The sequence below is a fragment of the Hemicordylus capensis genome, chromosome 2, assembly GCF_027244095.1.
Source record: "Hemicordylus capensis ecotype Gifberg chromosome 2, rHemCap1.1.pri, whole genome shotgun sequence".
Taxonomy (NCBI): domain Eukaryota; kingdom Metazoa; phylum Chordata; class Lepidosauria; order Squamata; family Cordylidae; genus Hemicordylus; species Hemicordylus capensis.
The window spans coordinates 319,405,281-319,432,458 of record NC_069658.1 but is presented as its reverse complement, the minus strand read 5'-3'; the positions used below and the strand labels follow the sequence as shown (position 1 = coordinate 319,432,458).

The 27,178-nt window shown below is 45.0% G+C and overlaps 1 protein-coding gene across 1 annotated transcript in view; it reads left to right on the top strand.

The window, feature by feature from the left end:
• LOC128345217 (inter-alpha-trypsin inhibitor heavy chain H3-like) overlaps positions 1–27,178 on the top strand; it is a 67,208-nt gene that overhangs the window by 33,059 nt on the left and 6,971 nt on the right. The window contains exons 10-14 of the mRNA XM_053296825.1: positions 8,402–8,521; positions 10,315–10,487; positions 18,117–18,302; positions 19,640–19,779; positions 23,542–23,783. Coding sequence (XP_053152800.1) covers positions 8,402–8,521; positions 10,315–10,487; positions 18,117–18,302; positions 19,640–19,779; positions 23,542–23,783 — 861 coding nt within the window. The remainder of the gene's footprint in view (positions 1–8,401; positions 8,522–10,314; positions 10,488–18,116; positions 18,303–19,639; positions 19,780–23,541; positions 23,784–27,178) is intronic.

Below are 27,178 nucleotides of genomic sequence, written 5' to 3'. Positions count from 1 at the left end.
GGCCTCTGTGAGGCTCTAGGTCATGCCAGGCTTTGCAGAGGCCATTTGAGCATGTGCAGTGGCCATTTTGTTTTCAGTGGCCTTTAAAAAAAGATTATTTTTAAAAACGACCACTGCACATGCTCAAATGGTCCCTGCGAGGCCCTAGAGGCCAGCGGGGTGAGGGGGAATCTTTGCAAACCCTCCAGCCTTTAGGAAGCCCCCCAAAGGGGCTACGGGTAATAATAATAATAATAATAATAATAATAATAATATATAAGACACTGTACACATATTCAGATTGGCACTATGTACAGAGAATCAGGGCTTGTGAATACTGAGCTGACGCTTAAGAGCTAGGATTGTATTCATTTGCTCTTACTTTGCTTCTTGTGATAAGTGAGTTAAATGTGATGTCTTGCTAATATGGCTATTAATGGTGAGTTTGTCTTTGAATCAGTGTGAAACCCTTAGTATTAAGGCCCACTGGGAGTTTCTTGCTCTCTTTCTCTCATTTTAACTGTCTTTCTGAAAGACTAGAATATATTCCAAGCAGTGACACAGTTTACTCTGCATATCCTTTAATTATTTACAGAGTATCTGGGAAAAGTCAAATTCTCCATTGATTTTTAAAACTTATGTAATGGTGATGCTACAATGCATAGTAAAGAATTAGACAGGCACTTCTGTTTAGTTTTCCAAGTACATCTCCACATAGTATTTGGGTATTTCATGAGCCCCAGCATACTGAAATGTGTGGTTTTCCAGCATATTTTTGTCTGGCTAAGTCCACTGCTAAATTGCTTTTGAAATATTAAAAGATTAACAAGCCTGACTTGTATTTTTCAGCTGATATTATGGTAAAGTTATCTGAAAGATGGGTGTCAGATGCTTGGACAGGGAGCACAATTTCAGTGTTTGCCCTAGGCGCTATTTCCCCTAGATATGCCTCTGGTGAAGAGACTGGCAGAGGCAGGTGCAAGGTACCTCCCCTGCCCCCTGCACACACGCGCGCGCGCACACACACACACACACACACTCCACTGTCATCTCTGCCAAATCACTGCCTGAGAGAGCTGCTGCTTCACCACACCTCATTAGCAGAGCAGCCCTGCAAATGCTTTCCTGTGCTATCTAGCCAAGGTGTTATGTGGCTAGAGTTCCTCAAAATGGACACATTCCCAATAATACCTTTGTTTCAAGGCATGTCAAAATGGAGCCAACCACATGTTACTGGACTATAGCAGGGATTCTCAATGTTAGATCCCCAGATGTTATTAGGGGTGTGCACGGAATCAGCTGGTCTGGTTTGGATAGTCTAATTTGTGGACAATCTAACCAATTTGAACCAAATTTGCTACAGCTGTATGGACACATAGGGATGCCCCAATGATGTCGTTTGTGATTATGTCATCCACCCTGATCCTAGATGGTGGATGTGTGAACTTTTGAGGCACAAGTGCACTAACATGAGGACTGTCTAACTGATTTGAACCAAATTTGGTACAGTTGTAGTGATTGACACACAGGGACACCTCAATGGTGTAGTTTGTAATGATGTCATTCACCCCAATCCAAGATGGTGGACACAGGAACATTTGAGGTGCAAGAGATCTAACTTGTGGACCTCGATCTGAACCAAATTTAGTCCAGTTGTAGACAGTGAAAGGAAAGTAGACTGATTAGTTCTTATTAGAAAAACTTGTTCTCCCCCCTGCCTCATGTTTTCAATCCTTCTGTTATGTAAACCATTTTATTCGGATGTGCACTTACTGGCTAGGAGGTCCAGCGTTTGGACCAGTTTGGCAGCGGAGGTGTGTGTGTGTTTACCTTTAAGGAGCTGGGAGGGTGTGCGCACGCGCGCCGGGTACTTCTAGTTTGATGCTGACCAGGGTGACAAGGAGGTACGCTGCCACCCCATGCCAGAAATTTTGGTGGCAGCATTGGCAGGGGAAACACGGTGTGTGTGTGTGGGGGGGGGGTAGACGCACCCTCCCAGCTCCTTAAAGGTACCCCTACCCGATGGACGGTGTGTGCACATCCCCGCCATTTTGTGAATCCCCCCCTCCCAAGTATATAAATACTGGCTGATAGTATTTATCTGGCTGATAGCACAGAGTAACATGGGTTGTTTTGAACCACTCACACTGCTGTAGGTGTCTAACACAACATCCATGGTATTACAGAACAGGGCTGGTATACTGCTGCTTAAAATTGTGCAATTAGTGCACCATTATTGGAAATAATGGACATAGCATCATACAACTACATTTGTGCAGTTTTTAATAGGGACATAGCACTGCAGAATTGCATTTGCACAATTTTAATTAGTAGGGCATGAGCCCTGGTTTGCAATATCACAGGTGTTGTACCAGCAGCTACGCGAATGGTTCAGAATCTCTCATGCTGACCTGTGTTGAATAGAAGCCACTCTTAGTAATAAAATAAGTGGCAGTCAGATAATTCACAAACAAAAATCAATGTACATAGAAGCCAATAGGCTGCTTGAGAATGGAGGAGGGTTTGTTTGCTCCTGGAAAAGATGAAAGTGATCCGGTTCAGTTGACCAAATGTAAGAAGTCTAGCCAATGTAGGCCATTGTGCCCAGACCCCAGCCCAAAAAAGACACGGACACAGACTTTACTTTTTGGGGAAAGGGCCACGACTTTATTTATAAGCATAGCGGACTGACAACCAATAGGTGATTAAACACCTTGCCTCAACAGTGCGGGTCTGCTAAGGTTGGGTTAAGATTACCTCATCCTTCCCCAAACCTTTAAGGGCGACACACCTTGGCTCAGGCAAGAAGCAGGTACAACCTATCTCCCGCCTTCAAGGCCAACCCCCTCTCCTGAGGGGGCCTGAATACTTCTAGGTCTTCACCCGTCCCGGACCGCGCAGCCCGAAGGCAGGTGAATTCCCGAAGCTGGTTTCATGGTGAATAAATCTCCCTGGGCCGCACAAACCACAAGGGAGCGATTGACCAATCAACCTGTTAATTATTCAAAGGTGCTCACCGAAATTAATTCCTAAAATTACCCCCAAACCCACACTGTTCCTGCCACACAGGGAGGTTAGCCTAGCTTAACCTTCCTGCCCCATATTCATCCAAAAGTTCAACTAGCCTGTTCTTGAGATTACGAATATATAGATCACACCCTTCCTCCGAAAGATGTACCCCATCCGGGCGGTATAATTGCGGGAAACGGGCCTGAAGCCCAGGCTGGCGCAATACCGCCCCACCAGTAGCCACCACCAGCTTACCGATGGCGGAGGAGGCCTTACGCCTCGCCCTTTCAATGCCCCTAACATTCTGGACCCCACGCCACGCCCACCGTTGTAACCAATAGGCCCCAAAAATGCGTGCGTCGGGCAGCCAGGCCCTCAGAACCTGCAGGTCAGAAGAGGCTTGTTGAACCAAAGAAACGCCAGTCCGCTTGCCTAAATTGTTCTCACCAAGATGGATGATAATAACATCCGGCCGGGGGGACCTACCTAGATAATCCCAAACTGCCAGGAGCAACTGACTCCACAGCATACCTCGCATGCCCTTCCAATAAACAGCCGCGCGCCCAGCCAAACCCAGCTGGGTGCCCCACTGGGAGGTGCTGGCCCTCTTGAACGCCCAGAAGACCAACGAATGGCCGCAAATGAGGATACGCACAGGAGCCGCTGCTCCGCCAGCACCTGCCAGAAAGATAAACAGGTAAACCATTAGTGCCACAGTACTCGCTCAACGCACATAACGCCTCACCGCATGGGATTTCCAGTGCCCAATACGCATCACCTCCTCTTCCCGCAGTCCCAGTCGACTGGCCGTGGTAGCAGCCCCAATCCGGAAAGAGTGGAGCGTAAAGCCCAAGGCGGGCACCCCAGCAGAAGCCAAGGCCCTACGCAGCACGGCCAAAAATTGATATTGAGTCAAAGGATCCCCTTCACTATGAACAAATAAGCAACCCCCAACCCGTGGGCCCATGTCCATGTAGCGCCGCAGCGCTGCCACGGGACAAATGTGGGGAGCGCTGGATGCCGCAAAATGAACCACCTGCCCCCTCCCCCTCTGGTCCGTCTTTGACTTGCATAATACCAAACGCGCTTCTCCTTCAGAGAGAGATAAATCAGCAGATTGCAGACAGCGGTCCTGAAGGGAGCGGCCACTCCTAGGCAGCAGCTCCCCTGGCCGAAAAGCCCCAAAGAAAGCAACCAGGACGGCTGCTTGATAAAGAGTGGTTTCCCAGGAAGACCTGCAACACATAGGTAAGTGTACAAGCAACGATTGGATTAAATCTATCGTGAGAGGGCGCCTAACATCCACTGCCCGTGGGATTCCCCGGGCCCACCCTTCCAGCATTCTCCGGACCCTGGGATCGCCTGAGCAATCAGCCACCCCTCGCGCTTGGGCAGCAAAAGACAACGCCGCCACGTAGCCACTTAAGGTGGACACCGCGCGCCCTTCACTGCGTAACTGCACTAGGAACTGCAAAAGGTGGTCACTTGGCACCGGCCAAGCCTCTTCCAACCCCTCACCCCTCCGAAAGTGAGAAAAGGCGGCCACCTTGGCAGAATAGCTCGCCCGGGTGCTAGGTGCCAGCGAGGCAGCTATAGCCCGCTGAGCCTCTACCTGCCAAGTTGCCACAACGCGGCTGGCATGGGTTCCGGATGGAGTGCTGCTTCGGGCGCTAATTCCCTGAGCCTGTCCACCTGAAAGCGAGACAGGGCATCAGCGAGATCATTCTGCAGGCCTGGAACATGATGCACCACAAACAGAATGTTCGCCCGAAGGCACTGCAGCACAAATGCGCGCAGGAGACCCATGACCCACGGGGAGCGGGAGGTCTGTGAGTTAACCACCTGGACCACCGCCTGGTTGTCGCACCAGAAGCGGACCGTGGAGTTGGCAAACTCCCATGCTCAGAGGTGAACCGCCACCACGATGGGAAAAAATTCCAGGAAAGTTAAGTCCCTGGTCCGTCCGCTTGATACCCAGTGAGCCAGCCAACGGGCAGCACACCACCAACCCCGAAAGTATACTCCAAAGCCGGCGCTCAAACCGCAACTCGGGGAAGGGGGGCCGATCAAAAGGCCCGGCAACCCTTCCCGCCGCTACTTCCTTATTGATTTTCTTAAGGACCACTGCTTCCATCCCCAACACGGACTTAAGATTACTGGATGCTGTGGGTACCCTACGGGACGTGGAGGGGATCCGAAACCTGTCCCTGAAGCCCGCCAACAAGTAGCCAGCGGCAGCCCTGTCCGGGTATTCCCCCAACAGTCCCTCCAGCACGACAAGGTTAATTGGGCTGGGTCCCTTTACCCGAAGGGGGTGGGGGAGGGCCCCCTTTCTTGCCCCCCCCGGGCCTGAACCTAGTACCCGAACCAGAAGGGTAGGCTCTGGGGCAAGCGGAGCTAGGGTGCTTTGCCCCACAGAGCCCACAAGCGTGCCTGAACCAACAGGCCGGGTGCGCACACCGGCCCCCGTTGTTGAACTCCCAACAGACCATGTGGGGTTGAACCCACTGCTGGCCCGCCAAGGGAGCCAAAGGCCCACCCTGCGGCCTGGATAGCAAATGGCCGCTATCAGACCTGTCTCCCTCTACCGGCCGGGATGGTGACATGATTACTAGCCAGAGTTCCTGCAAGGGGGTATCCCAAGGCAGGGAGGGGTCCAGGGCGGCCCGCATTCTGAAACTTTCATCGTACCGAACCCACGCTGTACCCGCAAAATCCGACATAACCCTATGGATGATGTCCATGTACTTAAGAAGGGCAGGCCGCCTGGCCGGCTGGGATTGAACCACCACCCCCATGTAGATGGTGAAGCCTGAAAGCCAATTGTTCCAGGTCTTCTCTACAGGTTTCCTCTTGGTGGCCTCGTGCTCCTTGCACGACTCACCCTCCTTGTGCTTCACCTCTGGTTCATGGAACAGGAGGCTGAAGATGTCTACATATTTGCCTTCAATATTTTTTCCCTGGTAGCAGGGAGTAAGTGGTCCCCCAAGGGAAGCCCAACCGCCCCATAAGGGGCATGCTGCCCTGTCGGCAGGATACCCATGGGGTAGAAGCCCGCTCCGCTAGTCTGACCAGTTGAAGTGTTGGCTGCCCCAGCAGGGCCAGCTAATGGCACTGCCGGGTAAGGTTGGCGCCCTAGCCACACTTGTTCAGCAGCTCCCTGCGTCCCCGCTGCAATACTAGGAGAACCCTGCATGTAGCCCGCACCCGGTAGGTGACCCATACCCCAGTGTGACGTGAAGGGCGGCCACCATGGGTTTCCCCATCCGCCCGCAGAAGGTATCGGCCAGGGAACCATTGGCCACTGGCCGGTACCTCCAAGTGGTGTAGGTGGAACAGACTCACCCGGACTCGCAGGGACTGCCAGGTCCTCCGGGCGGGGCCCAGCTGGCATCACAGGCATGGGGTCGAGGGGAGCCGCTGGCTCCGGCACCTCAGGAACTGGCACAGGGACATCCGGGCCTGGAACTCCAGGTGAAGGCGCAGGAGCAACAGGAACTGCCGGAGCAGTCGCACCAACAAGAACAACACCTTTTTCTAATGCAGTCAACCTATCAGAATGGATCTCAGTAATTGCGTCTGAGCTGCAACCCGCGTGCGCTTGGGCACCGGCTTTGGGACACCCAAAGGCCCAGCTTCTTTGTCTGGAGGAGGGACATCCCTAGCCTTCTCAAGGGCCTCCATCCGTTGTACCAGGCCTCTAATCAGCACCATCTCCTGATCTTCTTCCTCATCCGAGGAAGGGGGGGGGGTGCAGGCCTCTTAGGAGGCTTAACAGGCCTACCGCCCTTCTTACCCTTCGCCTTCCCGGGCATTATCAGCTAACCCACGGGGGGGGGGTGGTTCAGACTAACAGGCCCCCAAATGGTGGCTAAACACAAATTGCCCAACGTAGAGTGGGGGGGGTGATGGCCTAGGGCAGAAGCACGGGCTCCCAAATCCTAATAAACAAAGAAAAAAGGAGGGGGAGCAGAAGGGGCAGGGGACACCAACCAGGCCTCCTAAGACCCAAGCACCCTTATCCCAGGAGATGCGGGCCCGACAAAGACCCAACCTCCCAGCTGCCAGCAAACCTCGCCCAAAGCCCTACAGCCCCCGGGACAGCCCCCCACCCTGGCACCAAGCACCACCCAGCTGCGACCACCGCCTGTCCCGGGAACCAAACCGGCAAGCAACACGACAGGGGACGCGCGGCCCCGCCTAGGCCCGTCCTGACGCCGGGCCAAATCCCGCCGCTGCCACTGGAGAACACCCGGCTGCCGCCGCCGTTGATGAGGCCCGGAGGGGCCGCCCGGTTCAGGAGCACTGGCCGGTGCCGGAGCGTCCGCTGCCGCCACCGCCCGGTAGCCCCGCTAGGCGAAACGCCAACCGGCCGACTCCTCTGATGCCCCCGCTGCACTCGGCCTACAGGCCGTGTCGATCACTGCCGCCCTAATGCCCGTTGGAGAGGAGCCTTCTAACAGAGCTCCTCTCCGTTCAAAAGCCGGGCCCAAACTGCTTGCTTGGGGCGGGCGCCGTGAATAACGCGGCCTAAGTCCCGCCCCCTTTCCTTGGCCCGGCCAATTAGAGGCCTTTTTTGGCCTCATGCAGGGGTGACTGGCACAAATCGCCCTCCCCTCTGCGCGAGGCCAAGGGGAGGGGCATTTCCATCACTGCACATGTGTAAATTTAACTTCCTGGCAACAGTAGTGAGAGGAACCACTCTTGTGAGTGGACTGTTCTACCACTCAGCTATTTTTATAATCTGACATGTCCAACCCATCAGAGAGACTTCACCTTAGTTCGTTACATCGTAATGTTTTCCCATCAGCTTGGTTGGAGGGGAGATAGAAAAAGATACGCTATCCCCTGCTAAGTGTTCTTGTGGATCAGATGAAGTTGAAAATTTGGTTCATATTCTACTCTATTGTACATTTTATAGCATTTCATGTAGCAAATTGATTTTACCCCTTCTAGAGAACTTACAGGGAAGACCAGTGGATTTTAATGTAACCAATCTTATATAGACTATAGACTATATATGTTACCTCCTGTGTTGCCAAATTTTGTGCCATTGCATACAAGATTTATCAAGTAATGGTGAAGGCTCCCCCTATCAGTTAGATAAGGATGAGTTCCAAGTTTGGGTTAACTTTTTTTCAAAATGTACCCATGATAACTGACAGGCTGTACCAGCTACATTGAGTGTAAATATCATACTATAATGCTGAAATCTGCTCAAGTACCACAATAAAGATATTCATTCATTCAAGCTGAGTGCATTCTAATTCAAATTAGTATAGTAATATTTAGAACAACTGGGTATATTCCTATTCGAACAGACAGTTACCTGAAAGTGCCCCACAGAAATCAATTGAGCCTAATATTTGTTTCTTCTTAGTATTACAAACTAAATAATGTTTCTGTATTATAGGAACAAGTCTTAATGGTGGTTTACTGAAAGGAATTGAAATCCTGAATGTATCAGAGTCAGTGCATAGAAGAAGTGCTCCTTTTATCATCATGTTAACAGATGGTCAGCCAACTGATACAAGTAAGTATTTGAACAAAAAATTCAAATTACATTGATATTAAGATTGCTGGGGGTGGGTGGGTTAATATTTAGTTTTAATTGCAATTTTAATCTGCTTTTAATCGGTTTCTGATTTTAATTGTTATGTATTTCTGATTTTAGTGTAAGTCACTTTAGGAAGGGTGGTATATAAATTGAATAAATAAAACTACCTTAATCCACACAGAGCATCTCTGTGCTAGTACTTGATTGCTCCCCTCACCCCCTGCCACAGCCCCCCTCACCTCAGAGATCTCTCCACCCTCGCCTGAGTCACACTCCTGCTCCTCCTCCTCCATCTGGTTGCTTTCACCCCCCTCACCCCTCTTGGGCACATCTTCAGAGCATCTTCTGACCAGTAACAGTTGCATTCCAACTGACCTTAACCATCACAGGCTCCTCCTCCCTATCTGCATATGGAGTCCCCACTGCCCAATCACCATGGTCCTTCTGCCTGCAAACTCTTGCGAGAGCTGCCACACATGGAATTAGCCACGGGTATGCCTTAGAGAATTATAGATATAGAAGATATAGATAAAGCATTCAAATGTTAACCTTCACCATCACATAGTACTATACTTTGCTTGAATCCAAAAACTATAATGGAACCCTAGGGCACTTCCACATCATGGCTGATACAGAGAACATAGTCCCAAAGCAGAATGTACCTGATAGAAGGGTGCTTATATGAATGTGTTTGCCAATGCCTGGCATTCTAAAATGAAGGACAGATTATTCTGTACATTGTGGGGAGGGGGACAATCCCAATGGGGAAAAACTAGTGCAACCACCAGTTCTCTACAGCAGCACTGCTTCTGGGTCCACAGTGGCATTGCCTCAAGCCCCGACAGTGATGGTGGACTTGTGCATTATCTCAGCCAGTGGAGGCAAGAGAGTTAATCACTATTTTGCCTGAGTCTAAAAGTATCTTCTGGAAAAAATATTTTCTATTTTAAGTATTGTTTTGTAGGGACATGCACAAACTGGGGTTTGTGCACAGCTTTGGTGCCAAAATGGTTTGGGCGAGGGCTGAACTGGTTTGGTACTGTGAGGCACCGCCCGGGGTGGTGGTGGGGGAGAGTGGTGAGTGGGACCTTTAAAAGGGAATACAGCAGGTCCTGACCTGCTCACCATCACCGCCGCTCCATGCAGCTTCTTGCTACAGTGGTGCTCCCCCCAACAGCTTGTGTGTGGTGGCAGCCTGCACATGGCGTTGGCATGCCACGGCATCACCACTCCCCCCTGGGAGGCACCTCAGAGTGCCAAACCGGTTCACTGCCAAACCTGTGCATGATCCTCAGTTCATGCACATCCCTTCTGTTTTGTATTGGTGGTGTAATCCATTTGGTATGATGGGCAGTTTAAAATGATTTTTATGTAGCAGTGTATAAGAGTGGAAACTGAGGCTTGTTAAATTGATTGAACAAAGTTACTAAGGTTTATTACTTAACTATTACCAAATCATAAATGGTCCTATTCTGAATGAAAGATTATCCTAACAGAAAAACAAATGTCTTAAGCGTCCAGTAAGAACTACAAACTGACCAATCAGTCTAGAGAACTGATGATTGACATGAACATTCTAAATTCTACCCCAAGCCATTACACAGATATAGATACATCAGTTATAAGGTGCCACTTACATATATACACATAAATCCCAACTTTTTAATCATTTTAATTCATTACTTTCTAATGATTTTCTAGTCCCGTCCCACCCCTCTATGTGTGTTAAATTTGACTGTAAAGCCTATTTACTATGTGCTTCCATGCAGGCACCAGTGTGATCCAGCAGAATGCTAAAAATGCAATTCAAGGAAAATACCCTTTATACAATCTGGGTTTTGGCTATGACCTTGACTATGCATTTTTAGAAAATTTAGCAAGAGAAAACAATGGATTGGCTCGTCGCATCTATGAAGACTCTGATTCAGCCCTACAGTTACAGGTAGAATAATACTCTTGTAAGAGGTAACATTTATCTGCTCTTTATGATTTTTTTTTTAAAAAATCAACAGAAAAGGGTAATGTAGTTATTGGAAGTGGCATGACGAGGTGATATGAAGTAGTTCTTGCTTCTTGAAAACTGATGGTTACTGAGAAGCTTGTTTTCACCATTTTTCACAGAGGGTCAATGGAAAGCACACGAAACAGAGCCATAGGTTCCATAAATAACTACGGGGTACAAGGTGTGTCTCTTTTTCTTATGTTGAGCTACAAGAACTGGTATGGTACCACTGGCCCAAAACTTGGTCCACTTTCTGGGTCATCACCAACACTGGCTCCCAAGAGCTTACCTCAGACATCTTCTAAAATGAGCAGTAATCAACATCCCCCAACTCATCATGAAACCAAAGGATGGGAAACCTCTCCCAATAGCACATGATAGTATCCCCACACTTTCCATATGGTTGGGAAATAATCATAGAACATGAGCACTTTACTCATTTTCTGATGGTGTGACAGGTCTTTAAGGTCTTAAAATGCTTCTGAAAATGCTCTGGCTTAGACTGCAAAGCCTTTGGCATTTCTTCTGTGGGAAATTCTGCATTTATGGTCCAGCCCTCAAGTACCTCCCATTTGTCATGTTTACATAGCAAGGGTGCACAAAGTATTCTTGTTTCGTGTTAGTGGTTTTTCCCCCTTCTGGCACAATATATTTCTGTTCTCTCTGGAGTCGGAAGGGTCACTGTCCAAACATTATGTCTCCAACCACACCCAGAGTCAGTTTATTTTATTTATTTATTTTACATTTATATCCAGCTCTTCCTCCAAGGAACCCAGAGTGGTGTACTACATACTTAAGTTTCTCCTCACAACAACCCTGTGAAGTAGGTTAGGCTGAGAGAGAAGTGACTGGCCCAGAGTCATCATGGCTGAATGGGGATTTGAACTTGGGTCTCCCTGGACCTAGTCCAGCACTCTAGCCACTACACCACATTGGTTATACCTTGCCCCTGATTTATTGGCTCATCAAAGGGCCCTGTCCTTTTTTAAATGTTTCTTACCAACTAGTACTATCTCACTATTTAGCTGATGAGATGAGGTATGATGTATGTTTAAAGAATGTTTAATGCTATATTTGGTTGTTTCGTTTGGAATGTTATCTGGGCAAGAAGGGGTTAAAGCCCATACTAAGAGTCCAGCAGAGAGAATCCCTGCAGCCAGGACTGGGAAACCCATAGAGAGGGGCATTTTAAAGGTGTTCAGTTGTTGAAGTGAGCAGCTGGAACCAAAGATTCACTGTATAAAAGTGTCTGATGTACAGCCTAGTGAAAAGGCTGAGGAAAAAGGGAACAAAGTATTGTCCTATGTAAAATATGTTTGAAGTACGCTAGCTATAAGAGTTGTTGAGAGAAAGTTTTAAAAGCAAGATTCTTATGAAAGCAGTCTGTGCCTTAAGTGTAAGAAAATCTTCTGTAACAGTCAGAACAATCCTGTCACTAAGTAAGCAAATTACCCTACTTTCTAAGTAAAGAACCAAGCTAACATCAGAACATATAATTAATAAGCGTCTATTTTATTCATCTCTAAAGGATCTGTAAGTAACTTAGTATGGACCCCTACTACTATATCACCATATTATCTCAGCAGAAGACCTTTACATACTTAGATTCTGAGATCGTGTACACAGTATTCATATAGAGACTTTAAATGGTGGCAGCAAAATAAAAGAGTGCTGAGAAGAATAAAAATCATAAAATAATTTCAAACAAATGCATTCTAGAAACCCCCCTGATGACAGCCTCCATGACCCGTCACCTAAAAATTAGTATAGCTAAACCCTCTTTTGTCACCCAAGAAGCCCCTTTTTCATAGCCTCTCCTATCTATTGTCTTTGTTTTAACCCCTAGAGATAACCCTGGAGTTTAGAGTTTTTCTGAATAAGGCACACATGTTGCCTTAGCCTCTCTCAGAGCTCCTGAACCAAGTGCAAATTTATTGTGCTCCAGACACCCCATTTTGAAGCCAAGCTTTTTGGCGTGCAATCCCCACCTTCCACCTCCAAAGCTCAGCTTGGAATTCTTGAACTGAGTGCTTGGCAGACACCGCGACACCCTTGGAGCTAGATGCTAACCAGGCATTTTAGGATGCTTCTCCTGTCAGATGAAAGACTTATTGTGGCATAGAATCCCTCCAATCCTCTCCTTAGGATTCATCTTTCTGCTTTGAGTCCTGTCACCTTAGCAGAATGAGACAGGCAAAAATTTCTGTTCTCCCTCTCTCCCTCACAGCTGCCTGGTTCTCACTCTTGCCTCCTTGCCCTTCTGCTTCACTCTTCCTTCACTAAAACAGCCCTCAGTTCCTTACGTCAAGTCACTGCCTGACTATTGGATTTGCTTTCTTTTAATCAAAACTTTTCTTTGGAAATATCCTGGCCTCTCAGTCCTGTTTAGGACACTCTATTCTGACACTCCGCTATCCAGACCAGCCTTTCTAAGTTAGGCACATGCTGTAGCTGATTTGGCTGAAGGTGCTAGTAATCTAGGGGTGCTGGTATTCTCTTCTTCTTCTTCTTCTTCTTCTTCTTCAAATGAGAATAAAAAGAAATATGAAAAAAGAACAAACAGAAAGAGAGAGAAAGAAAAAAGAAAAAAAGTTGAACAATAGAGTACATAACATCTCATATTTCATACTTCAAACCAGGACTCAACTCTCTGTCACATCAGCTTCTATCTAAACCACCAATTTAGTTAAATCCACTCTTTACAGATATCTAGGTAACACCTCCAGCTAAGTAAATTAATCATGATTAAGCCATGCTAATATTAAAGAATACAACTTCCTGGCTTCATTAGCTAAGAGTATCCAAATCTTGGGTGAGGTATCTGCCCCTGTAACACATTGTAATGTATAAAAGGTTCCCAAGTCACATCAAACTTCTCCTCCAATTTGTTTTTGTATGTATGAAGTAATCCTGGCCATTGAAGTGTAATCCCAATGTTTAACATACCACTCCTCTAATGTTGGTAAAATATGGTTTTCCCAATAGGCAGCATACAAAATTCTCGCAGCAGTTATCATGTATTAAGATAACTCCATATAGTCTTCTGGTATATACGGCTTAGTAATATTTAACAAAAAGATTTCTGGTGCAAGGCAAAAATCTATTTTTAACATTTGCTGCATTGTACTATGAATTAACTTCCAAAATTTCTGAGCTTTAGAACATGTCCACCACATATGGTAAAAGAACTCCGGCTGATTTGTACACTTTCAACAGTTAATGGGATACTGATTGTCTATCTTTGAAATCATCATTGGAGTAATATACCAACGAAAAAACATTTTATACCAATTTTCTTTTAGAGTATTATTCGCTGTAGTTTTAATATTGACTCTCTATTGAAATTCCCATTGTTGCATATCTATTGTTGTGTTCAGATTCTGCATCCATTTAATCATACAGTCTTTCACTTGTTCTGATTCTGAATCATACTTCACTAGCAACTTTTATATAATACCCAGCAAATGCTCGGTATTTTTAGTTATTATTATTTCAAATTCTGTCATATCTCTAAGACTACCACCTTGTTTTTGTATTTCCTTCTGAACCGTTCTGCTTATTTGTAAGTATTGAAACCAAGAAGGTTTAATCACCCATCCCAAGGAAAGAGCCTGCATAGACTTCATTTTTGTCTTTCCAATAGTTAAGTTTTGCAGATTATATGCAGCCTCTCTCCAATGAACAAAATTTTTAGTATATTCTTGTTCATGAAAGTAAATATTAAGAATTGATGCCAAGGGTGATAAAGCTGGGCTAATCCTTTATTTGTATTTGTCCCAAACACTCAACAAGCTACTTCTAATGGCATGACATTTAACCTCCACATCCGATCTTCTTATATCAGTCCATAAATATTTGTACAATCCTTCCAAGAGACCTGCCTCCTGCATAAACATAATCCATCCTTATGGCTCTTTAATCCAATCCGTAATCCACGTGAGACAACTGGCATGATAATATAACCTCAAATTTGGAGTTCCCAATCCTCCACATTCTTTAACATCTTGCATTATCTTAAATTTTACTCTGGGCTTTTTAGAAGCCCTGATAAATGAGTTTATATTCTGTTGCCACTCATTCAATGTCTTTTCTTCTATTTTTATTGGAATCATTTGAAATAAAAAGTTAATCTAGGAAGGATGTTCACTTTAATTGCTGATAGTCTCCTTAGCCAGGAAAAATTCATTTTTTTCCACCTATGTATGTCCGCCATTATGTTCTTCCAAATTGGCAAATAGTTATTTTTAAATAGAACTTTATTAGAAGTCATAAATTTTATCCCCAAATATTTAATTTTGGAATGGTACTTATATGAAAAGCTGTCTTTTCTTTCAAATATTCCAGGTCTGATCCCTTTAAATTCCACATAATAATCTGTGTTTTGTTTTTATTAATCTTATATCCTAAAACCATATTATAACAATGAATATGTTCCATTATTGAGTCTACTGAGTCTTTTGGTTGTGTAATTGTGAGAACCACATTGTCTGCATAGAGTTTTATATTATGTTCTTTATTTTCTTTAGCCATCTTTATTTCCTAAATTTTATTCTCCATACGAATCTTCCTTGCCAATAGTTTGAGCGCTAAGATAAACAATAATGGTGAAAGCGGGCATCCTTGTCTAGTACCTTTCCCAATAGCACATGCTTTAGATTATGTTCCATTCACTATTATCTTTGTATTTTGTGCCTGATAAATGCTTCAAATCCATGAAAGAAAGTTCACTCAGCAGTTCATCCTTTCCAACACTTTAAAAACGAAGGACCAATCCAAATTACCAAAACCTTTCCCCGGATCTAAAAATATCATCTCTGCCTTCTTGTTTTCCATTGTAATATCATCTATAGCATTCAGGATATATCTTAAATTGTCTTCCATATATCTCTTTGGTACAAACCCTGTTTGATCAGAATGTATTATCTCAGTTATAAATCTGTTTGCTAAAATAGCAAGAAAAAGCTTATAATCCACATTCAGTAATGATATAGGTCTGTATGATTCTGGGCAAGTTGGATCGTTTCCTTCTTTGTATATCAAAAAAATAAAAGCTTCTTGCCACGAGGGAAGCAAAGCATGACAATGTTGTATTTCGTTCCTCACTTGGGTCAGTGGTTTAATTAAAATTTCTTGAAATGATTTCTAATAAACTGTTTTAAAACCATCTGGCCCCAGTGAATTAGGTTTTAATTTGCGTATCTCTTCCCGAATCTCCTCTTCCGCATCCGGCTTATTAAGTATTTCTTTCTGCTGTTCTGTAAATTCAATAATTTGTAATTCTTCCAAGTACTGTGAGATCTTTTCCATAACCAGTGTTCCTCTTCTCTATAGTTGAGTATAAAATTCCACAAACTGATCATTCATCTCCTCTGTCAACGAAACCAATTCTTTGCCATTCCAAATGAAAGTAATAGTTCTCTTCTCCTGTTCTTTTCGTAATCGATATGCCAGTAACTTATCAGGTTTATTACCTTTCTGGTATACGCAACTCCTTTATTTTTTTGCAACATATCAGCTGATGGATCTTCCTTATGTTTTAATTCTGAATGAGATAACTCAGCAGTCAAAATCTCTTTCTGGTTCTGTACGGCCTTCTTTCTACTCGCAGCCATTGAAATAAGAAGCCCTCTCCTAAAAGTTTTACTGGATTCCCATACTGTAAACAAAGAGATTTCTGATGTCAAATTGATTTGGAAGAAGCGCCTCAGTTCATTTAAACACTTCTGCTTAATATCATCATTAAGCAACAAAACATTGCTGAGTCTCCACCTTCTTGGAACATTGGTCTCTTTATTTTAATGACTAATGGGTTATGATTGGTGTAAGTAAGAGGAGCAATCTCTGCTTCTGTTAACTTTGGTAATATTGATTTTGACATAAAACATATGTCAATTCTTGAGTACGTTTGGTGTGGGTTGGAGAAATACGTGCATCCCTTCTCTAAAGGTTGTTTATGCCTCCATGCATCAACCAGAAACAATGATGACATGTAATCAATGACATTTTTTGGCAATTTACCCAAATTCTTCTTGTATTGTCCAGACTTATCAAGAGATGGTGAAAAAACACCATTCATATCACTCATAATTATAACATGGACTGAAAAAATTGTTCAAAAAACTTTTGTTTTCATTAGGAGCATAAACAGAGGCCATTGTAATCCTCTCTAATAAAAGCCTTGGTGTCCGTCTGTGGACACACAAGCGTGTGTCCGTGCCTCCCTCGGCCGTTCTGGGCATGCGCGGAGTGCATGCCCAGAACGCGCCGAGGGAGACACGACCGCGGTGACCAGGCTGCCATGATGGCCGGGAGGAGAAGCGGCGGCCGAGGAGAAGCGGCTGCCACGAAGCCGGGCGGGGGGAAGAGGTGGCAGGGGAAGCTGGCTGAGGCAGCGCCTCTGCCAGAAGGCGCGGCGCGGCTGAGGCGGCGGCGGAGCCATGGCCGAAGCCTGGCCGCGCTGCCGAAGCCGGGCAGGGGGAAGAGGTGGCGGGGGAAGCCGGCCAAGGTGGTGGCAGAGCTGCTGCCGAGGCCTGGCGCCACCGCCGATGCCGGGCGGGGGGGAGACTTTGGGGCCCTTGCCCGGCCGGGGAGACCGGCCGCGGCATGGAGGCTGGCGGCAGGAGGGGGAATGGCGGCGGGGGCCCCGGAGCGCTTACTAGCACCCGTTATTTAATGGGCCGAATATCACTTGTTTTATTATATTGTGTTTGAAATCTCAATACAGTATATCTGCCATCTTAATCTTGAATCTGTTTTTGTAAATTCCATGTCTGATTTTTAATGTATATCACCACTCCATTCTTCTTTTCTCATGAAGCAGCATATTTTTGGCCTAGAGATTTATAATCCAATAAGTTCAGATTGTCTTTTTTGATACGTGTCTCTTGTAGACGTGCAATATCTGCTGCCTCCTTTTTCAATTTTAAAAAGAATTTTTTCCTTTTAAATGGGCTGTTCATCCATTGACATTTACTGAAAAAAATTTTAAATTCTCCATCCTTCAGTTTAATTAGTAATATATTAAAATTAAGAGCGGGGGGGGGGGACCTTTTTAGTACACTGATGCTCGATCCAATTTCCGATTTTCTGATTGGTTTTGTTCCCTTGAGGTTTCTCCGGTCTGTGATGGCTTATCTACTTCCAACGAAATTTTGAAAGCCGTGTATAACAGGGCCTTCCCTTTGTCCATAAATACTTCTAAGCAGAAAGATATAGCCCATCTGTATTTAATCTTTTTTTCTTGGAGAACAGACATCAAGATTTTAACTCTCAATGTTTTTTAAGAATCTCAGGAGGAACATCTAGGAAAGGTGCTGGTATTCCTTGTAGGCTGTATCAGATGAATGACTGTCCTCAGTTCAGTTAGAACCCTGCCACTGCAGAAGGGAGAGATTTCCTCAACTTCAGAGTAATTCCTCCAGAATTGATAAAGTGTTACTCCTTGGGAAGCATCCCAGACTAATTCAATGCATGTGAGCAAGAAACACGGCTTTGAGCAAATGTGGTAACAATGGGCAAAATGCCATTTGGATTACTGGTTTTCTAATTCTAAATAACTTAATTTTCTAGGGGTTTTATGATGAAGTGGCTAATCCTTTACTTACTGAAGTAGCATTACAGTATCCCGAAAATGCCATCTCTGACCTGACTCAGAATAGTTTTAAGCACTATTATGGTGGTTCCGAAATTGTTGTGGCTGGACGAATTACAGACAATGACCTGAACAGTATTACTGCAGAGGTGAAAGCTAAAGGTGTAAGTATTAGTCTGATCTGACAATTTAAAATTCAGTGCAAAATGTCTCAATGGAAGAAATTCCAAATGAGATAACATATGCAAATATTCAAGTTGAATTAAAGATATGAATCCTAAACTATTGCTGATAATTTAAATGCTCCTGGGAAAATATTATTTATTCCTTTAATCACATTTGTTACATGCTTGTTACTTTTGAAAACCCAAGAGAGGGGTGTCCCCCAAACTTGAGATCCCCATCCATCTCTACTTGCCTAACTCCTAATAAAAGCATACAGATGAAAAACAGTGGATATTTGGATATTTGTGTCCATTTAAGTCACATTCCTGCATGTATGCTAAACAAAGTTCAACACTTCATATTATCAGTGTTCTGTGGTTGTATGTTGAAAGATAATTCTGCTCTGTAAACTCTAATTCTGGCATTTTCTTAGTTTGCTGACATATAACAAGTTAAGAAACTAATGAGAAGTTAATTAGTTAACAGGGAAGATCTGAGCCAAGTGGCTGGCTTACAATATCTATTTTTCATGCTCTTCGATTTGCGCTAACTTAACACAACACAGAGGTGGTCCTGCCTCATGCTGCCACTGGGGAGGCCTGTGCAGAAGGCAGGAGCTTGCCTGCCTTTCCTGGCAGATGAGCACAGTATTGTCGTCTTTCCCTTCACTGTGCAGTGAAGGCAAAAGCTGGTCTCATGTGAGTGGACTTCTCCCTCTTGCATCCCAGAGTGCCCCATGCCATAAGCGAGGCCACTCTTTCCCCCTGGATCACTGCCGAAAATGGTGGCGGGATGGGTGGAAGCCTTTTTACCTGGGAGCGATCATTCACACGATTGCCTAGCAAGGTAGAGTGAACCACTGGTTTATTTTACCTTGGTAGAACGCCAGGTTAAAATGCTGGGCTACTCTTTGCCGGAGCAGCCAGGAGCCCAGGAGCTTCCAGTGCTCCAGACAAAATGAGCTGCCTGTCAGCTCGTGTTGGGAGAACAGCCTCATTATCTGTAAATGCTTTTATCTCATTGTGTTTGTAAAAATGAATCAAGACATCTCCTATTTAGTTTGCTTGAATGAGCTAAATTATTATGAAACTTTACTAAACCCAAGCCCAGTAGGTTCTTATAAGGGAGTCATAGTTCACCTAAATGCAAGATGAGACCCCATGTGGAACCTGCCTGGGAAAATGTAGTCCTTTCCTGTAAAGTTATCGGCACATCGGTTACAGCCTGTAGCAATAATAAAAACAAACCCAGCATCACAATATGCACACATTGTCTTGAGTTCTGATTTGTTTGCTGAGGTTTTTGCTTAAAAGGAAATTTATTTATGTCTTAACAGGCAGAAGACGACCTGACCTTTACTGAACAAGCAGGAGTTGAGGAGACAGCTAAAGCACTTGAAGAGCAAAAATACATATTTGGAGATTATATTGAGAGACTCTGGGCTTATCTCACTATTCAACAACTTCTGGAAAAACGGTAACTACAGCCCTTTCCAGAGGATTGATTCTTTGTGACATAAATGCACTGTTCTCTCCAAACAGTACTTCTTCTGTAGAATATCATTTTTCTCCTTGTATCCAAACCACAATATGTGTATGACTCAGAAAATATATCACCTACTTTCCCGCCCTTGCTCTTTCCCACTTCTTGCAAATACCCTCATTGTTTACATGTTTGCCCTGTGAAAAGTGATTGCCCGAGTATCACAGGACCACACAGGCCTATGATCTGAATGCTAAGCAGCCACACAATCCTGAACTTTCCCGCTGCCATCCCAACACATATGCCATTATGTTATTTACTGTTTCTTCTTTCTTTTTGCTAGATGAGCACTCCCTTACTTTATGGCTCATGTAAGAGAGCTCATCTGTCTGTGCTGTAGCAGCACAGCAGCAGCCTTTCTCCAGTTGTGGTGTACCAACTCTCTGACCAGAGTGTACAGGCTGCCCTGCCTTCATGGGGTCTGCAAGATTTGGGTGTACATCCTGAAAAACAGGGGGGCTATTCCCACGATCAACAAAAATCGAGTTAGGAGAGCGAAAAGTCGCCTCCAGGCTTTGGGGGTCTCCCCAGTATGCCCTGCGTGCTCGTGCAGGGCATACTGGGGCTTCTGGGGGCCACGTGGCCCCCGAGCTCCCCAGCCCCCGCCGGCTCCGTCACAGGGCCGGAAATTGTGTGGGCAGCCGATCCAGCTGCCCAGGGCTCCCTCCCCGCTCATCGCCCCCAACCGGGTCTCACGGATTGTGAGACCCGTCTCAGGATGTTTTTCACACCTGGCTTTTAATTTGCAACTCCTCCAGCATGGAGGTGTGCATTCACATATCGACCAAATTTACCCCGAAGTCCCTGCGAACTATCAGGGAGCACTTCACACACAATTTGAGTTTCTAATTGCATGTTTAGAGCCTAGCCTGATTTATGTCTGTGATAAAGAAACATCCAGTTTTTGCATCAGTTTTGGGGGGCAACTACAAATTTGCAGTAAAGTCTTGCAGTAAACCCGTGGTAAAGCCTGCTTTCTGGGAAAGCTGCAGGCTAGAGTAAATGTAGGCAGGTTTGCTGGGCTGGTAGGTGGTCAGGCTCAGTGGAGGGCAGGGCGATGCTGAGGCTAGATTTCAAGGTTGTCCAATGCTGAGGATTGTTCAAGGGGAAAGAGACTAGAGGGTAGTTCAGCAGTCAGGCTGGGAACTGGGTTCAGGGGACTGGCTGGAGAAGACAATAAGCAGAGCTGTTGCGCCAGCAGTCATCTTGAAACTCTAAGAGGTTTTTAAAGGGCTCCAGCAGATAGCTGGTCTCTAGCTTGTTAGGCACTGCAGCTGGAGCTGGTCCCGAGATTCATCCGGAATAGTAGACCTCTTGCTCCTGAGGAGGACATTTCCTAGCAAACGTTGCTGTGCTGCCAGGCGAGCCCTTCTCCGTCGCTCCATTAGGTGGGCTCGGCAGCAACAACACTCCTGGGGGCTGGCTAGCTCCTCTCCATCAGACTCACCAAGGTCCCCCTGGAGCTTTCCCAGACAGCAAGCTTTACCGTGGGTTTTCTGCGAGGCTTTACTGCAAGTTTGAAGTTGCCCCCAAAAACTGTTGCAAAAAGTGGATTATTTTACCCTGGATATAATTGGGCTACATTCTAACACACAATGAAAAACCTGACTTGTGTGTGAAGTGCTCCCTGATAGTTTGCAGAGACTTGGGGTAAATTTGGCTGATATGTGAATGCACTCCGGAGGAGATGCAAACTAAAAGTCAAGTGAAAAACCTCCAGTGGATCTGGAGATTATCAGTGTCTTGGTTCGGGGGGGGGTCTTGACTGGGGTTCTATTGGAGTCCTCCTCAGTCTAGGTCTCTGTGGGGGCTTTGCTAGGGTCTTCCTGAGGGGTCCCGTTGGAGTCCTCCTCAAGTTGGGGTCTTCCCTGCTCTGGGGCTCTTCACAGTCATCCGCTAAAGACTCCCCTTGGGCCATGCCTAGGTCCTCCGCCTCCTAGGATTCCCCAGAAGCGGAGACAGGACAGATCCTGACACAGGCCTATCATCAATTTTGTTTTGTTCAAAAAGGATGATTGAGTGAATAGGAGAAGCAGTGGCAATGGAGGACTGTAGCTTTTTTTTTTTTTTTGCAGAGGAGGTGGTAGGGAAATATTTCCCCTCCCTTGCCACACAGGGATCTCGAGTGTAGCACTCCAGTCCACAGGGTAGAGCATGAGTGTCATATGCCTTAGTCCTCTTCTTCCTCCCAACAGCCTGCCATCACACAAATCCTTTCAAAGAGATTATTCCCCATATATTTGTCCTTACCAGGCAATCCCGCTTCCCTTTCAGAAGTTCAGTGATTTTTCATGGGATTCCAGCAGGTTTTGTAACTGGAGGGGTTTTTTTTTAGACCACCTACTGTTCTTTGATTCTCTAGTGACCTGGCTAACTTTCTCTCCAAGACAAAACTATTGATTAACAATATGATAGAAGGATTTGCTTATCCATATATATCTGTCCTAGGCTGAACTGATGGCTTTGACATTATTCCAGCTCCAAGGTATTGTTTTTGACTAATCTTGGAGCATAAGCAGAATACCAAAAAGGAATTTCCCAACAGTAATAAATTATAAGGATTACTTGAGAACAGTCATTTCACCACAGCATCTCTCCTGCCCTCCATTTCACAGCACTGCATAGCTAAGACAACCATGAAGCATAGAGATCCAGTGAGAGAATAAAAGGAGCCCCCTCCATCCCTGCTTCTGCTGATTATTGCAATCCCTTGAAGAAGGACAGCAGCACACAGATGGGACACTGTCTGGATGTACTTCCAGGCAGTGTCCCATTTCTTTCATTGATGATGTACTTCTCACAACTTCTGTAAAGTGTTTATTGCACCCGTTTCTGTGGTCATCCATCTGAGTTTGTACACATGTTTGTACACAGAGTCTCGGGTTTGACGCAAGGCGTTGGAAAACCCTGGGTCAAACTGAATCCCAATGCTCTTCTCCTTCTCTCAAGGAATAGTGAGAGAAGTACCCAAGAAAAACCTTTGGACCAAACAAATAATAACAAGATGCTTATCAGAGTTATGGCCCCCTTTTCACATTTCACCTATGTTTGTATCAAGACATTTGCAGTGCTTGTTTATCTAAGAGTGAATCCTGTTTATTTTTTCATACCAGGAATCAGAATTATATTTTGTCTTTCAGAGCAATTTGAGCAATGGCAGGCTTTCCTTAATTGGAGGTTTGCAACCAGAGGTTGGACAGTCATAGGAACACAGGAACATAGGAAACTGCCATATACTGAGTCAGACCATTGGTCTATCTAGCTCAGTATTGTCTTCACAGACTGGCAGTGGCTTCTCCAAGGTTGCAGGCAGGAATCTCTCTCAGCCCTATCTTGGAGATGCCAGGGAGGGAACTTGGAACCTAGATGCTCTTCCCAGAGCGGCTCCATCCCCTAAGGGGAATATCTTGCAGTGCTCACACATCAAGTCTCCCATTCATATGCAACCAGGGCAGACCCTACTTAGCTATGGGGATAAGTCATGCTTGCTACCACAAGACCAGCTCTCCTCTCCTGTCACATGTCAGGGATGCTGTAGAAATATCCTGCACTGAGCTGGAGGTTGGACTAGAAGACAGTCCTCCATGGTCCTCTTCCAGCTCTTAAATTCTGAGATTCTGTTCTATCAAATCATTAAGTTTCTTGTTTAAGAAAACAACAACAACAACATTGCTTCTTTGGTATTCTTGTAATTAGCTCTATAGCAACAGGGTATGAAAAGGGTAACCTGACTGCTCAAGCCCTGGAAATGTCTCTGAAATACAAGTTTGTGACTCCTTTGACATCCATGGTGGTCACAAAGCCAGAAGATGAGGATGCTGTTGCTGACAAACCAGTAGAAGGTACCAATGTCTTCTATTCTATAAGGAAATTAACCAACCAACCTGACCTAGCTCTTTCTTTAGGAGGAAAGTTTAAAATAAACATTTTGTTTCACGGTGACACACAATGGCATAATCTGATATGTTCTGGAGCAATAGACAGCTAAAGTAAGGATAGTTTTTCTGTAAGATCAAAACAAGAAAGGCTGATTTACACTGCCATATGAATGGCCTATATAGCCAAACGTACTCTTCAGACAGAATCAGATTGTGGAAGATATGGCCTCCAAAGCAGTCTTTGACACATGAGAAAATGGCAATGGGAAGGTTCTCACTTTACATGGCACCCCACCCCCCACCATCCCCACATGCATGCTTACTTCATTTGTAGGTTCCAGTATTCTGCGATTGTTTGTGACATATGAACCCACCAATCTCGGCATATTCTGACCTATTTGTTGCAGGGAACCTGACATCTGTCACTCACTACAGATCTCAGTTACCGAAGTCATGTTCCCTGAAGCAAGTAGATCAGAATATTCCGAGACTGGTTGGTCATGACATGCAAACTCATCTTGGCATAACAGAATCTACAAATGCAATAGATATGCATGTAGGGATGGGAGGGTGAGTGAGCACTTCCAGCGCTGTGGGAGTTCATGCCAACCACAGGTGCCAAGCTAAGGGTGAACCTCCTCACAGGTTCATAACAGGTTCCCCAGTACCCTGAAACCCAAGCAGCATTCCTGCTTCCCAGACCAATATAAATCAGTCTTGCACATATTTTGAGATCATAAAAGACAGTTTGGTCAAGTGACTGGTGATCTTGAAAGTCCTTCCTACCTTTCTATTCAGAATTCACTCTCATTGCCCCAAGCTCTTGAATCCTGAAACTTTAACATTAACTTCAGCAGAGCCCTACTTCATCTCTACCCCCCTCTCTCTGTGGCATCACAACGTTTTGTCTCTATTGCAGCAGGAAACATTCACTGAATGAAAAGACTCGTATATTGAGATGACCCATTTTGGAGAGTGGAGTGGGGAAAGAACATTAGCTGGGAGAGGTGAAGGAATCTGGGACCCAGTGTTACTATTGGTTTGCTCTCAGGAGCGGAACGAGGCTGGCGGCGGCCCATGTGTGGACACAGTCCTGTGTCTGATGTCAGATCCAGGGCCCAGCTAGCCAAACCTCCGTATCTGACATCAGATGTGGGGGCGTGGTCTCTCTTTCAAATGGGGCCACGCAGCCCCGTTTGGAAAGGAGATCAGCCCAGCGTGGGCCAGAGCGACTCTCCTTGCAGGGAGAGCCATTCCGGCCACTCTGCCAATGCACTGCGGGCTGATCTCTCTCCTAAAGGGGGCCGCGCAGCCCCATTTGGGAGGGAGATCAATCAGAGCAGCTCTCCCTGCTTTTAAGGCAGGGAGAGTCGCTCTGGCCACGCTGCATGGGCCAATTTCGGCTCCAAACAGGGTCGTACAGTCCCATTTGGGACCAAAATAATGCCCCCGCGTCTGTCGTCAGACGTGGGGGGCATGTCTGGGGCTGCACTCGCAGCACCTGATTGGAGGCGGCCTGGGTTCTTTGAACACGTTTGCCCAATGGTGGCTCTGCCCCTGATTGCTCTATCTCAGCATACTTAGTAGAGAAGAAAGTGAGGGGTGGTTCACTATTTGAAGAACTTCAAGTGAACATTCTGTTATTAAAGAAAATTTAAAAGGAAATAACTGCTTTGCTTAGAAGCAGAAAGAACCATGCTATATTCTTGCTCATCACCTTGTAATTGAACTCATCATCCATTCTATAGTTGTTGAGAGTATTCTACTTTAGAAGTGCTTTATGGGCAGAACAGAGTGGCTAAAAAACTAACTTTCTCTCTCTCTTTCTCATCTTCTTAACCTCCCTTGAAAACAGCTGAAGGTAAGTTTGAGTCTATTCTTTTTTCAGGAAGTGTGGCTAATTTTGTTAGCTTGGTTTTTAAAAACTTTGAACTCTAGGTTTGACTGTCCAAAGAGAAATACATAACGTGATAGTTCATTTCAAACTCTGCTAAGCAAGCCACTGCCAGTTAAAGAAGAAAGCTAGATGGTCTGACATAAAGCATGCTTTGTTCCTGTATACTGCTCAGGTTTAGCACTGCTTTTAATTGAACTACTTTTTCTTTGCCTAATCCTGCTTAACCTAAGCAGGATATGCCTACATTTACAGAGTAGAATAATTTTTCAATATACTAGCCATTGTTGAAACACAGCAATATAAAACATTTGCATCTTTTAGCTTGAGGTATATTCTTAGGAATATGGTGTTTAAAATCTTTAAGCATTGTAAACATTTTTTAAAAAATCATTATTGGAAAAAATGAAATCATTTCACCTCTGCTGGCCTTTCTGTTTTCTGTCAAAACATTTTAGTTTTAACAGGCTTTGAATCTTGCACAATGACTGATTTTCTATTCCTACTACAGAGGGTGTGTGTGTGTTTTAAATTGCTTGATGTTTTTATTATCAACAGCTGTCTTTGGGTTTTTTTAGTATTTAAAAAAAATGCATTGTAAGATACCTTGGGTATTATTGTTTAATATAGAAAGATAGGCCCTACTATCTAATATAGAAAGATAGGCCCCACGCTGCATGGGCCAATTTTGGCTCCAAACGGGGTCGTACAGTCCCATTTGGGACCAAAATAATGCCCCTGCGTCTGTCGTCAGACGTGGGGGGCATGTCTGGGGCCGCACTCGCAGCACCTGATTGGAGGCGGCCTGGGTTCTTTGAACCCGTTTGCCCAATGGTGGCTCTGCCCCTGATTGCTCTATCTCAGCATACTTAGTAGAGAAGAAAGTGAGGGGTGGTTCACTATTTGAAGAACTTCAAGTGAACATTCTGTTATTAAAGAAAATTTAAAAGGAAATAACTGCTTTGCTTAGAAGCAGAAAGAACCATGCTATATTCTTGCTCATCACCTTGTAATTGAACTCATCATCCATTCTATAGTTGTTGAGAGTATTCTACTTTAGAAGTGCTTTATGGGCAGAACAGAGTGGCTAAAAAACTAACTTTCTCTCTCTCTTTCTCATCTTCTTAACCTCCCTTGAAAACAGCTGAAGGTAAGTTTGAGTCTATTCTTTTTTCAGGAAGTGTGGCTAATTTTGTTAGCTTGGTTTTTAAAAACTTTGAACTCTAGGTTTGACTGTCCAAAGAGAAATACATAACGTGATAGTTCATTTCAAACTCTGCTAAGCAAGCCACTGCCAGTTAAAGAAGAAAGCTGGATGGTCTGACATAAAGCATGCTTTGTTCCTGTATACTGCTCAGGTTTAGCACTGCTTTTAATTGAACTACTTTTTCTTTGCCTAATCCTGCTTAACCTAAGCAGGATATGCCTACATTTACAGAGTAGAATAATTTTTCAATATACTAGCCATTGTTGAAACACAGCAATATAAAACATTTGCATCTTTTAGCTTGAGGTATATTCTTAGGAATATGGTGTTAAGCATTGTAAACATTTTTTAAAA